We start from the raw sequence: 16,868 nt of genomic DNA, 5'->3' as shown, positions 1-16,868 counted from the left end.
ACAAATATTTGGTAAAATAACGAGACATTTCGCTTCAATTACGAAAAATAGTTTCGTTTTCTATGCAATGTACACTGAATATTTAAAATTACGAAAAATTTCGTTCATCAAGTCAAGTGTTTTTAGAAAGAGAAATGAACGAAATCAACTACAGTGGAGACCCGATTTTATCAGCACCCGATTTTATAAGCCCCCGATTTTATCTACCCCCGATTTTATCAGCTTTTGACACGATTATATCAGCTTCATATGAAAATTGATAGTTGGCAGTTTGATATGTTCTAGCAGACGAACCAAGTTGAATTCGAGTAAATTCTTTCTTGGGCGTATTCTTAGAGATCCGAAAAGTGCAAAAATAAAAATATCATTTTTTTTTTAAATTTTGCGCTGGGAACTTAAAGTAAATAATCAGAAAAGGTTACGAAGCCGGATCTAAGGGCCAAAGAAGAATATTTTAGGAGCTTCGGTTTATTAAAAATACAGAAAAATATATGCCCAGATTTTATTAATGACCCTGTTTTATTAGCTTAAAATTCGCCAAGGGTCTGATAAAAACTAGTTCCCACTGTATTTATAATACACGAAAATACTTCGTTGTACAAAAGGACGAATGGGTTCGTGCATTGTGTAATTTTCGTTTTATTTACGAATTTATTTTATCAGTGCACATCAATGTGGACTTTCACCAATATTAAATAATTATTTACACAATTTATTGTCACATGCAATTTTCGTATGGCGATTTTGCAACATTCACAATAAGTTACCTGGGCCTTCCGCAAGGTTCTTATTTAGGCCCGCTTCTCTATAATTTATACGTGAATGACAATGGTAATTGCATTGTCAGCCCACGTACTCGAAGGCAATTTGCAGAAGATGGCGTGATTTCTGTTACAGATCTAAAAGCTATAAATTTACAACAAACGTTGTAAGCTAGCTTGGATAATTTATTAATTTGGGCTTTGAAGCTACGCATCTTTTTCTGTACGGAGAAAACAGAGTTGGTCGTTTTCTCAAGGAAGCGTGATCTAGCCCAGATTCAGCTTCAATTGGTTAGTAGAAGAAATAGCCAAAATCTTTCGGGTTTTGGTATGATTTCAGAGACACATTGGGAGGCCACATTAGGTATCTGATAGTGAAGTGCCAACGAAGGATTAATTTTCTCCGAACAATAACTGGATCTAGGTGGGGTGCTCATCTAAGTGAATTGATAAGATTGTATCAAACAACGATACTTTCAGTAATGGAATATAGGTGCTTCTGTTCTCGTTTAGCTAGGAACACTCACATTAGTAAATTGAAATTAATACAGTATCGTTGTTTACGAATCGCCTTAGGAATTCAGTGATTAGGAATCAGAAAATATTGGCACAAATGGCACTTCCCCATGTTGTGTGCAGATTATTGCTATGCCGTACAATGTCTTCTCATCATTTTCCTGGTGGGAAGAATTAGGAAGAGAAGGGTTTAATTAAAGTAACGACACAAAAACAAAAAATTAAAGGAAACACTTTTACTTCCGGAGAAATTAAAAGTACTGCTTTTTAACATAGAGTGGTATTATCAACACCCACGAGAAGGTATTATTATGTACTCTTTAATTGTTAAAATAAAATTGAACACATAACTTACCAACATCCCCACAGGGATATTGTAGCATTTCGCCAGTTTATGAACATAATAGTGAGCTTTTTAGGAGATTCATTACACGGTCAGATACTGTAAAAGTGCTATAGTATTTACGCGATTGATGAACTTGGTTCGCAGAACATTCCAACCTCGTCAAAAATTCGCTGATATTTAGACAATCCCTGGCCTTCCATGAAAAGCAAATGTGAACCTTATTCGTTAATGAATCGGAAAACAAAAGCCTGCTTTAAACCACCTAGTGATGCAATTGTGCCTTTCGCATTTATCCAATCTATGATATAATAGCTGGTTACATTCAATATAACATTGTGGAAATGTCTCTTTACGTTCTTATTACACTTGGTAAGCATATATAAGAGCACGTCTGTCACGAGCCTGATAAGCAACATGTTGACGCTGACACGCTTGAAACAAACAAAAATGTAATATTTAATGGGCTAACCAGCGTGAGTTCAATGTTGTCCTCATGCTAACATATTTTGGAACGCGCCGAGGTGGGGGAGGGAGCAGGTTACGCAAGGAACCACCTACCTATCTTATTTTGGTGTACGGGGAGGATATAGGGAAGGCAGGTGTGAGGTTGGTCTGTGATTGGGGGGAGAGGGGGAAGAAGGGTGAAGTGTATATGGGGGTCCAACACCAAATACAAGGTGTACTTTCTAGTTGGTGGAAATTGGTTCAGTCATCACTGAAGTGGCTTTAGATCTGGATAAGCCCGGAACCCGGGACTTCCGGAATTATCAATAGCGGACAATATATTTCAAGAATCTTTGATTCGCTATCTAGACGTGATCTAGGCCTGCGAATCAAAGTAATTTGATGTTCATTTCAATAGAATTTTAACCTATGAGGTAATAACCAGTTTCTGAAATGTTAACCCGCCTGTTATTCACCACATACACTTATACCTGTGTGGTGTGGTTTCCGTAATAATTCGAATACAATCATACCTGTGACACGATGTGCAGAATATCTCCCTTCACGAATCCCAATCCAGCTTCCTTGCACGGGATGTACGGATCGTTCTCCGGTTCGTAATCGAAGTACGCTCTAACACGCACCTTGCTTTCCCGCTGATCCAACTTGCCATCGGATGGCACTAGTTTGAACGTTATGGTTCCCTCCGAGTTTTGCTGAGAGAAAGCAAAGAACATTTAAAGGTGCTACCAAAACTGATCGGCGCTAAACCGTCGCATCCTACCAGTATCGACAGCACGTCACCCGGAGTTTTTCCTTCCACGTTGATGTTGTTAACTTCGATAACCTCATCGCCCACGTGGATCAACCCGGATCGATCGGCTGCGCCTCCATGCATAATTCGTGCGATGATAATTTTGCCCGTTTCCTCATCGGTTTTGATAGTGGCACCCTGGAAAAAGGAAACGTTTGGTCAATTTGTGCATCTATTTACAATGCATAGAAAAGGTGATGACTTATTTAGTGACAACTTTGAATTCATTTGTGTGAAGCTGATTGGAACTTAAACGGTAGATGGAGATAATCGCTACAACGAAAAATATTAATGACCTGCGGTTGAAGATATCTGAAAATAAAAACGAAACAGTACATACAAAGTGGCAGAACTCAAACTTGAACTTATGAAGCCAACAAAAAATCAATTCAAACACAGAATGACTAACGAAGGAACTGAAATACTTACTACAATTGGTTCCGCACTTTGTGCTCCAGCACACTTGCGCGCAGCAAAACAAATTTTTATATTATAGAAGATTGGTTTGTTTTCCGACAAAAATCAAGTTCATTGTGTTTGACTAGATCGACATCACATCGAGTGTATGTTTGTTTAGAAACGAACAGGCGAAATGAATAGAAAATGAGAAAAAGCGACATGGAAAACATCTAGTTTCGTTTCAAAGGATAAATGAAACGAATGCCATGAGAGAAATTGAAACAGAATGCAATATTGTAGTAGTCCAGTTAGGCCGAACGGTTCGATGGAAGTGTGGCAACAGAAGAAACGAGTAATATTTAATTACACGGATAATAGCAACGAGTGGTGTAAATGTCTAGTGAGTGCATTTTAAACAAAGGCGAAATGAAATATTCACATATTTCACAAACATTGAGATGAAATGTATTAACTAGTAGCAGGACATCAAATTAGGTAAATTGTTTGAATGAAACGAGCACTAAATAGCAAACAACCCATACAAACGTATAAGAAAGGATAAGCCTATGGCAATCTACAAATGAAAACAGATGAAACTGTTCACCGGTGACTCGCTGCTGCAGAGTACTTTCATTTTCCCGAGTTACATCAATCCTTCGCCCTCTATACACCCTCAACTAATAGTACAGTAAGTAGTCAGAATTTTCAAGTTAATGAGCTCGCTTTGGGGGATAAGAGGAAAAGCTTGTTGTGTTGCAACCCGCTGCAGCTGGCTCTATACCTAGTGTGTAGTATTGAAGAGAGCTCCGATCCTAAAGCAACATTATTGCCAGGTGCAATATGATGCGTACAGAAGCAAACACGCTACATAGATCTAGTGTGTACATACTATCGTAATGCCGTTTTAGATTCTACATAATATCCCGGTGTGAGCAGAGAGGGTGCATTTTGCTTGGAATGTACGCACTGAATGGTTCGTTGAAAGAGATTTCAACCTCTAAAGAAGCAAAGCATCTTCGTGCGTTTACTGGTCGTACCATTTATCTCACTCCAACGGATTGGTATGTACCCGTGACATACCTGCCAGGAATGTTAATCTGAAATGTTTATCTTCTAATTTTAACGCAACGGATTTTATCATGTATGTATCTAATCGGGACATAACTCTGAAATCTCAAATATTTTTTTATAGCTTAATAAAAGGTGCCCCACATCAAATTGCATCACGGAAGCTGTAGAAAATAACCCATTGGGTATTTGCTCATGAAGATTTGGGTAGAAGTAGTGTAGAGTGTATTGTTTACACAGTATTTTTTAATCGCTGTCAGTTTTTCGAAAATCGGAAAAATGGCGTCACTCAAAAAGCAACGTCGCGGATTGATTTTGCGCAAGCACTTCGAAAATCCTCAACTCTCATTGGGACATCGGAAACATCGCGCAGTCAACGTGTGATTAAACGTTACTACTACGGTGGGAAAGTCACGGGCCAGTAAACTGTACACCCAGATGCTGAGGAATCCTATTGTCTCATCTTGGTTGATGAGACTTACGCCAAGGCGGACTTCCGGGGCTACTAATCTTAATCGCCCAGCACAAGTTCGAGGATCCGGAAGAAGTAAGGAAGTCGAAACATTCACAGTTTGTCAATAAATACATGATTGGCAAGCGATCTGCTCATGTGGCAAACAGAGTGCGCCGTTCGTGACAACCGCAACTGTTAACGGGGAGATCTTGAAGCAACACGAGGGACCTACGATCTTCTGGGCGGATCTAGCTTCGTGCCACTATTCAAATGTTGTCCTGGAGTGGTACGAAGCCAACGGGGTCACTTTCGTACCCAAGGAAATGAACGCTCCCAATGCACCGGAACTACTGCCCATTTTCTGCAGCATTTTTTCCGATATGAAATTTGATGTGGAATACTCTTAAACGATACAAATGTGTCAATCAGAAGCTTGCTATTTTTATCATTTATTTCGGTTATCTTTTTGGGATAACATTTGATTGCTGAAACATGCCGTTTTCGAGAAGGTGGATGACGTTACGTTGGAATGCTGACCATGTTAGAACAGTTTAACTTAGCGTAGTTTGTAGATAGGGAAATTAATGACGTACCGGGCTTTAAGATCGCGAATACAGAGGTGATTAAGCAGCGCCAGAAAAAAATGGCAGTCAAACGATTGTCAATGCAAATCGATGATGATCGAATACACGACGATCAGTTGGAGTTATTGGATGCCAAATCAATATCTAAACAAAAGTGGAAATAAAAAGTTTCGAATGTGGGAATGTAATTGGTTACAAGAGCTGAAATTAGTCGTTGACGTCGCAAATTCCTGAAAATATAATCGACTCCAGAAATGGATCCGGTAATAATAGGAGTCAAATAAGAGTCTCAGTCTAGAATGACGTAGTATAAGAAACTATACACAAGTCGCAAGCAAAGTAGTTGTTAAATCTAAAATGGCGAATTCCGGTTCTGCTAATTCGCTATAACCCAATCAATATGGGTGTTTTCGGAATGGTTTTGACGAGCAGGTACTAGAAATTGATTTTTGATTCAATTTTGAAATTCAAGATGGCGACTTCCGGTTGAGACGCAATTCGCTATAACCTAATCAATATGGGTATTTTCGGAATGTTCTTGACGAGTAGGTGCCAGAAATTAATTTTTGACGCCATTTCGAAATCCAAGATGGCGATTTCCGATTTAGCAAAATTCGCTATAACCCAATCAATATGGGTATTGTCGGAATGGTCTTGACGAGTAGGTGCCAGAAATTTATGTTTGACACCACGTTGAAATCCAAGATGGAGACTTCCAGTTTAATGAAATTTTTTATAGCCCAATCAATATGGGTATTTTTGGAATGGTCTTGAGGAGCAGGTGCCAGAAATTGATTTTTGACGCCATTTTGAAATCCAATATGGCAATATCGAAATTCGCCATAACCCAATCAATATGGATATTTTCGGAGTGGTCTAGACGAGTAGATGCCAGAAATTGATTTTTGACGCCATTTTGAAATCTAAGATGGTGACTTCCGGTTTAGCGAAATTCTTCATAATATAATTAATATGTTTATTTGGTCGTGACGAATAGGAGACGAATGTCGATGCTTGACGTCATTTTGAAATTCAAGATGGCGACTTCCGGTTCAACGAAATTATCTATGAACTACTATGATATGTTGAATTTTTCAATTGACGCGGTATCTTTCGCATAAAAAACCTGGGTGATCATTCAAAATGTCCTCGAATAATAGATCTTATCATAAACCAGCGATGCGCAAAATATTTGTATGTGTTCATCAAGTAGCGTTCTTCAGTATCGTCTTTACGCATGGGCACACTGGGCCAGCGGCAGGGGCCCTGGGATTTTGGGGGCCCCGCGATGAGGATAGGTGCATAAAATCATACTAGCTGTCTTCACTACTGGTGCCATGAGAAAAGAGCGGCCCAATATTTCTTTATTTATTTCGAAAAATATTTTAAAGGGCTTTCTTGGATTATTATACCGAGCTCAAGAAGAGCATGCTTGAGCAGCAGATTTCAGTTCTGGTTATGCCAGATTAATGTGAAACGCAATGCTATGCTATGATTAACGACGACAGACATTCGATCAACCAAAAAAATCGTTATTTCTTATCCTGCTGCAAGAAACGCGAAGTTCGGAAAGGAATCAACCTGATTTTAAATTATCTGAAGGGGATTCGCCAACACAATATTGATTGATTTCAAAGCCTTCTGTTGGCGAAGTGGAATGTTTATTTAAAAACAAACTATGGCTTTTCTGAAGCCACATTTTGCTTTGTTTCACCACATCAGGAACGTGGTACTGCTCCTAACGTTCAATATGCTACAAATATCACTTAAGTAAGCCTCATAGTATGATAAGAAAGATCGATTTTTATGAAATACATTTGTTTAATGAAATTTTCGCTTGGAAACCGTAACCAGGATTTTTTAAAATTTGAATTTTATTAGCATATTGTTACATCCTAAGTAGGAATTCTAGTTTTATAGCACACTGCAAGTGCTTTTAAAGTTTTAAGAAGGTCTTCAAGAGTACCATAAAACCTCAATTGTTAGTAGGGATGGCATTCGTAAATAGTTATAGTGTTATGTCAGCCTTGCACGCATTTTGCGTGCTCAAATGGAACAGACAAACGAACCCTCGTAATGTGCACTTCTGATTTTAATTGGCTCAGTCTAATTGGATATTTTTAGCTACGTAGAAACCGTGGCCGAAAATAGTTCTATATCGAAGCTAAGAAAAAGATTCAGTTTGTGATTAGTAACATAGCTCTTGGCAGTATGGTATATTGCAGTTTTTGGGCACAAAATTTATCTTGATGATTCTATATAATTCTAGATCTGATTTTACATAACGGCACTATGCCAAATCAGGCCGAAACAGCGAAGAACCACAGTCTTGTCTAAAACAGATAGTCGACGTTTTGAAGCCACTTTTTGTGATAAGTTCTCTGCTTTGGTTTATGTTGAATAAATCTAGCTTCGTCTGCCGCAAATGCAGATTGCTTGCCAGACCAAAAAATCCTGCCCAATTTCTAAATATTGTTGGTTTGCATTTTTCAGCAATATTAAATTTATCTCTGGCCGTAGATATCATGCACTCTCGAAACCGTGTCGTTCACTGCGTCGAGTATTTTCTAAGTTTGTGACAGGCCCCCGCACGAACAATTCTTAAGGGAGGGTTTTGGATTTTTTTTTCGTTTCTTGTATAAGGAAGGTATAGAAACCCTCAAACGTTGACGATTTTTTCTGAGGCCCGGAAGGCTGAGTCTTGTGTCGGTTTGGCTCAACAAATTGAGACAATGTCTGTTATCGAGAAAGAATTTTGATCAGACACCACAGCCCGCCTGCTGGATCATGGTAGCGTCAGATTCTTACTGTGGTGGTTTTAAGTAAGCCTACTGACTAAACTTAAACATCTTGTTTCTATCATTCCTTATCCTTCCGGGGCCATCGTTAAGTATTATTTTATTTATTTTGTGTTAATCGTTCGTATTTTTTTCCATTTTTGCTGTTCCTTGCTTGCTGTCCAGTCTTCGTAGTATAACTCGGGTTAGCTGCAAATATCGTCACCTGCTGAGACGCGATACAACCCAGAGATGCCGAACATAACTACTTACATCTCTTGAGAACCATCTTCGCAAGGTTTGTTATCCTTTTTGGAGATACTCATTCTTATTTGTTTACTAGCTGTTGCTGAGAGTTTCCCAACGGCGGAATTTCTTTGGATTTCGTGAGCTATTTAGTTCTCAATCACTCTGGTGGAATGTCTCTAGACAATGATATCAGGAAGTTAAGAAATTTTCAAAAGTAATTCAAAACTTTCATGGGAGAGGCCCCTTGTGCGAGGATTTTTGCGATGGGACCCAAATTTTCTTAGATGGATGGATGGACTGACCTGCCCATTATATATAACAGTCGCATTCTCATTTTTGTCGAGAATGTCTTGTACTCCGGAACACAATTTAAACTAATCTTAGGAAAGTACTAAAACAAGGTTGTCTAATTCATAAGGCTCATAAGGATATTAAGGCTCATAAGGATATTTTAAACAGCGTTTTCCACGGCTTGCTCTTTTTCATTGTAGGGCTTATTGACTCTCCAAAACAAGGTTACTGGATGCGTGTAACGCAGTTTTTGAACAAACCCTTTAATTTTTACGAGCGTAACATTCATCTGCATTTACACATAAATACCGAGCATAATTCTTAACAATAAATGAAGAAGTTACACGATTTTGGAAAACAAACTTTTAGTTCTTTATATTTCATGTTCAATCCTGATTATCCAAAAGTTCTTTTTACTGCCTTTGGGGGTGCTTCTCATCAAACATCAAACTGCTTCAAATTTGAAGTTGCGTGATCGTAGTTCTTGAGTGTAATGTAGAAAAAGTTCTATTTTTGGCGTTAAGTAACCCCCATGACGGTGTACTGATTTCATCTCTGTGATGTAACGCTTAATCATATCGAATATTACTCTTAATCTGTTTATGTCTTTTGACTTTAGGGGCCCCTTCGTTAAATAATGCCGAGGGCCCCGAGTGGTCTTAAGACGACCCTGGCTTTCTTTCCAGCGTTTATAACCTGCTCTGTATAACGAAGTAAACAGTACTTTTGATCGTTACGGAAAGAAATTGCTCGTTCGACGGAGGTATCGTGAGACAAAAAGAAATTCTCATCGCACTCTGCTGGATGAACATATATAAGTATTTTTGAGTTTCGCTGGTTTATGTTAGATCTTATATTTGGGGAAGTTTTGGAAGATCACTCAGGTTTTTATGCATGAGATACCGTGTCAATTGAAAAAAATCATATTGATTATTTCATAGAAAATTTCGCTGAACCGGAAGTTACTATCTTGAATTTCACAATAATGTCTAACATCGACCTTTGTCTCCTACTCGTCAAAACCATTCCGAAAATACCCATTTTGATTGGGTTATAGCGAATTTCGCTAAACCAGAAGGATTTCAAAATGGCGCCAAAATCAATTTCATTTCTGACACCAGCTCGTCAAGACCATACCAAAAATACCCACATTGATTGCCCTACACTGATAAAATAAAGCACTCATTAATGCGTAGAAAACTACGCATTTTCTATAAAAGTAGAATAACCCATTAAATGGGTAAAAAGTTGGTACCCATAAATGAGTACAGACCTTGTACGTTTCGCGGAACTGATACAACAAAATGCGTAAAAAATATCCACTCATGAAAAATCGCGCCAGAATGCAAAAAACCAGTGAAAAGAATTATTTCCGGATTTTAAAAAAATATAAAATAACATTCATTTCACATTATTGCATCCTTATAAAAGATGAGAAATCTAGATAGAGATCCTATTCTAAAACTACTTAACAAAATAAAACCGCCAAAATGGTCCATTTCCGCCACGGACTCCGATGCAGGCCGATAATTTGCAGGTTCCGCTACGATCCTTAGTTTGCAGGTTAACTCGCTTGAAATATTTCTTAAGGATTTTTCACCCATTATTAAGATCAATATACCCATTGACATTACCTCATCGAGTAGTTGTGAAATGGATAAAAAGTACTCATTTGCTAGAAACACAAAAATTCCAATTTTTTGACAGCTCGAATAACTTCCGAAAATGGGCAATTTGAATACATAAGATGGTTAAAGTTTTTTTATCGTGTAGTAACAATTGAGGTTTTACGGTAGTTTTATAGCCAAGTGTCGTCTCATTAAACTTAGAACACTTGTAGCATGCTATAAAACTTCAATTGTTACTTGGGTGGGTTATAGAAAATTTAGCGAAAACCTTAAAATTTTGTTTTCGATTTTTCATGATGTAACATCTTGTAATGTCTTCTTAAAATATTAAGTCTTGAGGGCGAAAGATACAGAGCTTCAAAAGTGAAATAGATTATCAATTCTGGAAAAAAAACTGTATTCAAGCCTATGTCATTTAAATAATATATATATATATATATATATATATATATATATATATATATATATATATATATATATATATATATATATATATATATATATATATATATATATATATATATATATATATATATATATATATATATATATATATATATATATATATATATATATATATATATATATATATATATTTTTAATTGAGATTCCGATTAGGGTCGAACTGGTTTTATTTGAAAGGTTATTCGCTGGACTTATACTTGTCATTCGATTTAGTCGACACAAGACTTTCTTCTCGCTCAGACACGAAGAACAAATAACAAATCGTGGATAAAATTAAAATTATAGTGTTCAAAGTGGCTGTACTTCTTTTGAACCGTTTCGGAAAGATCCCGTGTGGTTCATGACACTTGAAAATTAGTATACTTTTCGAAAATGAATGTCTTGTTTTGCCCCTTTCTGCCCCGAGTTATGAAAAAAGGTGATTTTTGATGCTATGTCTGAAAGAGACGCTTTGATAGTGTTACCCCAGCCCCGGGGAAAGTTGACAGTATGTATGTGTACGCCAGAAAATATGCAATCAAATGAAGATTCAATTACTACAGGGTTCCAATGGAACGTGCTGAATGTCTTTCTAATAAAACTGTATATTAACCAACGTTTGCTATTATATTTCAGTGGTAATACCCCGGTATTTCGACGCCGACTCCGTATTCAAAAGCAAATCTGCGAAATTCTCCAACGATTGGCCGAAGTAAATTTTCCCTGCATTGCCGAGAGACACAAGAAGGAGATTTTCAAACTTTGGAGTGACTTCCAGATATAAAAATTTTTGATGATTATTTTTGCACTCTTGCCCCGTGTGCATCACCGCCAACTTACTCCAACCGCACATTTTATAAAAAAAATTAAAAAAAACTTTTCTTTGCGGGTGTAATATCTGTACGGATACTGAAAGCTCTTTTGACACACTAACGAAAAATATAATCATTCGTGGAGTAGATTAAAAATCACCTTAAATAACACAAAATGTTCAAAATTGTCTCCCACAACTGTTTTGCAACAAGAACACACAGGATAATGCGTTTTACATTACTTGAAGTACACAACGAGAAGCAGCGCTATATGTCGAATAGAAACAGAGAAGAGGGGATTCCGCCAACTTACCCCAACCGCCAACTAGGCCCGGACTCCCCTATATGTACAAGACATTTCCAATTTGCTGTTGAGCATAACAAATCATGGAATCCTAGTGTCCATGAATGAAATGGCAGAATTACTCCACTATGTGGATCGAAATAGGTTTTTTTTATTCCGATTCCTTTTTAATTAATTGTCTTTAGAATACAACATGGTGAAGAAGAAAATACAGTTATAGCTAAAAACTTCTCGACGGCTCAATCGTTTGTCTTCTACCGCAATGGTTTATTTTGGCATTTCCAACAAATCACCCAAGTCTACGGCATGTTCGAATAGTTCAATCCATGTTCACTTATGCTCTTAAGATCGGTAATCATCGTTACGTTAGAACGTTAAATGCGAACTGTCGCGACCGGTATCATCAGTCAGCATCTTTTACTCGCAAATGGCATTGATAGCTCTGCTCAAAATCAGAAGATATACATTTGGTTGATGATATGTAAATTTCTAAGATTATTTACAAGTACCTCAAGATATTATGTTCAAAATTTCAAAATATTTTAAACACGTAGTATTCCGTTTTGGATTTGAGGGCCAAATTGATGTACCAGATACTGTTGGGACGAAATCGTAACGCAAATTCTTGATTTACTAAAGTTAAGCCCTTCATCCATAAAACCACTGTAGTCCTCCTTTTTCTTCTTGTGGAGTAATATATAAAAAAGGAATACATAGGAGCTACACGGGGTTTCAATGTAACAAGCTCATAGTGCATCATAAAGATTTTGAAGGAGCCCTTATTTTCAGTTAGCCATTTCTTTAATTATTTCAAGAAACCAACATCTGTTTTTAAATCAATTTTGTATACGTTTAAATGAAAAGATTTTTCAACTTGTTTTGGAATGTTTAAAGAAATTCACTGCGCATAAAATTTGATAATAATAAGAATTACAATGCTATATCTACTCGAACTGTATAAATATATTCTTGTATGCTACATTTTAAAGGTTTCTGATTTTCGATGACCATCAAATAATTAGTAAATTTGTAAATTGTATAAGCAAAGTATGATTTTGCCTTGCAACAAAATAAGCACTATTTTAGTGTTATGACTAGATCCACGTTTTTTGTGGAAGCTCTTCGACTCTATGATGAAAGATGAATAAAGTAAACTTCGCGCTTCAAGTGCTGAATGTTTTAATGACATCAACTGTCTAGTTTCGATATTATGAAAACGTCAACTTGGTGTTATTGCTGCAAGCTGTGTTTGTACAGTCGGCGAAGAACTTCAATTATTGAAATTAGAGTTCTTTGGAAAGGTAAAACATTCTAGAAAAATAATAAGCAATTAGCTAACGTATGTACGCAGCATGACCGTATGTGCAAATGTCAATAGAACGGCAGGATGTTAGCCTTCCTGTAAGGCAGCACCCTTTACACCTACAGGAAAAATATGGGACATGCATAGCTTAATTAAATTCGTTAGGCACGAGCGGTAGTTGAGGTTGGTAATTCATTTGCAGTTAGCGATGAAATTTAAAATGCGCTTGTTATGAAAATAGTTGTTGAAAAATGAAATATTTATTTCAACTCAAATTTTTTTTAACGAATATCAGTAAGTTTACAACTTCAGAAACAAAGCCCACACAACACCCGTGCACTAATCCCAGTAAAGTCGACTGAAAACGGTAGAGATGTGTTCTTTCCGGGTACTTACCAATGGTTCGTTACTTTTCACTAGTTGTACGATTTTGATAGTTTCCTCGTCCTCGTCCACCTCGACGGGTATCTCCGGTAGATGTGGGAAAAAGTCTTTCTGCGCAATGGCATCATGTGCGAATAGGAGACTCTGTCGGGATGTAGGACACGAGAAAAAAGCTGATGAGAATCGAACCGAAAAAAAAATAAATCGAATACCGTTTTTCTTTCGACAAAAAGACATTTGCTAGATTATTCCTGTCATGTGGAACGTTTGCAGTCCAGTTTAAAATTGGTTATGCCACCGGGGGCAATCATGAAAAATTTTTATTCTATCAAACGATGCCTGTTCTAGTGGTATGGAGATAAGCTGCTAGTCTCCTAATTCTTTTGTCGCATGTTCAAGCCCCAACAAGGAATGGTTCACAGTGAGTATGGAATTGCTACACCAACTCTAGGGTTGTCTTATACGTGATAATTCAGCTTCAACATTTGTTAAAATAGAAGGCCAAGTTCTGAAATGGAATGAACTGCCAAGGCAATGCATTTCACCATATGATGGCCTTCCGTTTGGAAATTTTCTAAACTTCTTTATTCGTGTGATTGCCATGAGAAGAGCGTGTAATGTGTAACGAATCATTTCCTTGGGAGGGCATTATTTAAAAACAGAATAGCCCATACCATAGCACGGGTCCAGGAGCAGTCTGTGCAACTGCGAACAGCATCATTCAAAGTGCACATGAAATGGATTTGTCCAGGTTAATGGAACGGGTGCAAAACATGGCATTGTTTTTCTTGTTTGCTTCCAGATGAATGCAGACAGGATTATGCCAAGCGGAAATGACAACATTTGCTCACGGCACGGAAAATGTGTTTTATGCGGCTCAAAATTCCAGAAAGTTTAGAACGACTATTCTACGTCCCAATGAAAAGGCCATTGCCAGTTGGTATATGTAGTTGGAACAAACGAACGGTAACGACGAAGTTATTTCAAAATGCACTAAGCAAACAGCGTACTTTTAGAGAATGGCTGACCTCCGCAGTTTCAGCTGGTCTAGTACTAAACCAGTTGGACAATTGTGTTTTTGTTAATGAGATGGAATAATACAGAAAACTATTATACCTGTAAGTGTGGCGTCTGCAACAGATGGAACACTTCCTTGCATAGTGGAGAAATGTGACATCTTGGCGCTAACAATTCTAACACTTCTATGAGTACCTGAGGGATTGAAGCTCACATATAGTCAGTCGTAGGAAATTTCTAGACTATTATGGTTTTTCATGAAAGTCATACCTGCATGGACGCGGACAGGAGCGGTGCTATCCGGTCATCCTTGTTGATTTTGGCCACTTTGCTGTGCACATTAACCAGAGCGTTGAGTTCCTTGGATTGGAGAAGGTTTTGCAAAAAGCCCAGATCCTGCTCTTCCGATAGACTTTCCGCCTCCTTCAGCGATGTGATCAGTTTTGAAATTACTGAAAGTGTAGAAGATATTGTTGGGGTGAGAATCATCGCTACACATGACGCGTTGCGAAGCAAATCTATATTTATTATTTAGCCATTCAATGAGAAAAATCTTGATCATCTCAAATCATATACAGAAAATAGCTTGTTTCTAGAGTTCATCGATACACGATCGGAAATAAGTCGCAAGACAGTTTTTTGTTCCATTATTTATTTGCTGACGGAACTGGTATGGCGATATCTTCTTTGGTATCTTCGCTTAAGTACCTAATTTCAACGATGCATGGAAAAGTGTTTCATCATATTTGATTGAAAAAATCATTACACATGAACTATTAGAGATAGGAAATTTTAAAGTGGCTTCAACTATAATGTTTTATAAAAAAGATGCTATTTTGATCTCTGTAAACCATAACGGACCACCTTAGTTTCACGAATATAAATACATTGATCATAAAAAATTGAAGAAACTTCTCCTGAAGCAAAATATGTATAACTAAAAATAAAACGATCTGTACGCAAACATTATTGTACTGCTCAGGGATGCAAAAGGTATTTATAAAATTTGTAGATGGTTGCTTGAATCCTATGTTACATTAGAACATTGAAGATTGAAAACAGAATACAATTTGGAAGACTTTCCTCATGTTCGAAAACAGTCATTTTAGTGCAATTTTGCTAAACAGTCTATTACAAAAGTGTAATTGTCTGGATCAGGCTGCATGTCTGTAAGAGAGTGTCAAAAGTCTGTAAATATGTTTACAAATCGATTCGTTAACGCGGGGAAGCCCATGAAGAGGAGAAATCTTTCCTCCCCTAGACTACCTCGTAAGGGTCCCAGGATGTCTTCTTCTGGGTGTGCACTAACAACATCTAATAAATCCAACGGAAGTGCTTCCTTAAACCCGAAGCGATCTGCTCCCGAGCTTAGAAATTTTAATTCTAACAAGAAGTACCCACCACTTCCAGGCACACCAGAAACTCCTTTTTTTTTAAAAACACACACTCAGTCCAGTAATGGACTAATGACACCGTGGACTAAATTTTCACAGCTTTCAATGTTACTGTTCCTTCGATGGCAAAGTCGTCGAACGAGGTCATCGATTCGATCAGTGTTCTACAGTGGAACAGCAGAGGTACCCTACCAAAAATCGATTCCTTCAAATTTTTACTAGACAGTTTGAAATGTAATGCTTTCGCATTATGTCAAACTCGGTTAACTTCCGATATAAATCTCAACTTCCTCGACTTTAATATAATTCGTCTGGATCGAGAAAACCCCTATGGAGGAGTAATTTTGGGGATTAAAAAGTTCGAACTTTTTATCGCTTCCATCTACATTCCTTCTATAGCTTCGGTAGGGCTCCGAACGCTATTACACGGAATTCTTGCAGCATCGCAGCTAGTTCTAGGGGACTTTAACTCGCGCGGTACCGTATGGGGTTGTCTTCATGATTTATCATCATAGATTAACATTAATCCTTTGGGACAATTTCATCAAGGCCATCTTAAACACGGGAGAAATGACGCGGATTCCATGTGGAAGGTGATCCCTGATCCCCTCGGTAGCGATAATTTTCCTATAGTAATTTCAATTGCTAACGGACCATCAGATACAATCAACACGAATCCACTCAAGAACTTCCTCCGGAGGAAGAATACATGTTCTTGGCTGGCTTGATTCTCGACAGCGCGAATCAAGCTCAGACTAAACCAGTTCGCGACGCGACCCACGGACGGTGCTTCACCCCATGTTGGGACAAAAAGTGCTCAGAGCTGTACGCGGAGAAGTTCACAGTATACAAAACCTTCCGGGATGACGAGTTTCTCGC

At 37.7% G+C, this 16,868-nt stretch overlaps 1 protein-coding gene across 5 annotated transcripts in view; it reads right to left on the bottom strand.

Moving 5' to 3' along the window:
* The window catches only part of LOC131678799 (MAGUK p55 subfamily member 7), an 80,324-nt gene that overhangs the window by 15,035 nt on the left and 48,421 nt on the right, over positions 1-16,868 (bottom strand). For 3 of the 5 annotated variants that reach the window (XM_058959122.1, XM_058959125.1, XM_058959123.1), the window contains exons 3-8: positions 14,866-15,047; positions 14,695-14,790; positions 13,591-13,722; positions 3,311-3,343; positions 2,852-3,019; positions 2,601-2,783 (exon numbers count right to left, since the gene is read on the bottom strand). In XM_058959122.1, the coding sequence (XP_058815105.1) occupies positions 2,601-2,783; positions 2,852-3,019; positions 3,311-3,343; positions 13,591-13,722; positions 14,695-14,790; positions 14,866-15,047 (794 nt within the window). The remainder of the gene's footprint in view (positions 1-2,600; positions 2,784-2,851; positions 3,020-3,310; positions 3,344-13,590; positions 13,723-14,694; positions 14,791-14,865; positions 15,048-16,868) is intronic. The other 2 variants (XM_058959124.1, XM_058959126.1) reach the window with 1 other exon arrangement.

This window comes from Topomyia yanbarensis, chromosome 2 (assembly GCF_030247195.1).
Source record: "Topomyia yanbarensis strain Yona2022 chromosome 2, ASM3024719v1, whole genome shotgun sequence".
NCBI classification, from domain to species: domain Eukaryota; kingdom Metazoa; phylum Arthropoda; class Insecta; order Diptera; family Culicidae; genus Topomyia; species Topomyia yanbarensis.
This window is presented reverse-complemented; position numbering and strand designations above follow the sequence as displayed.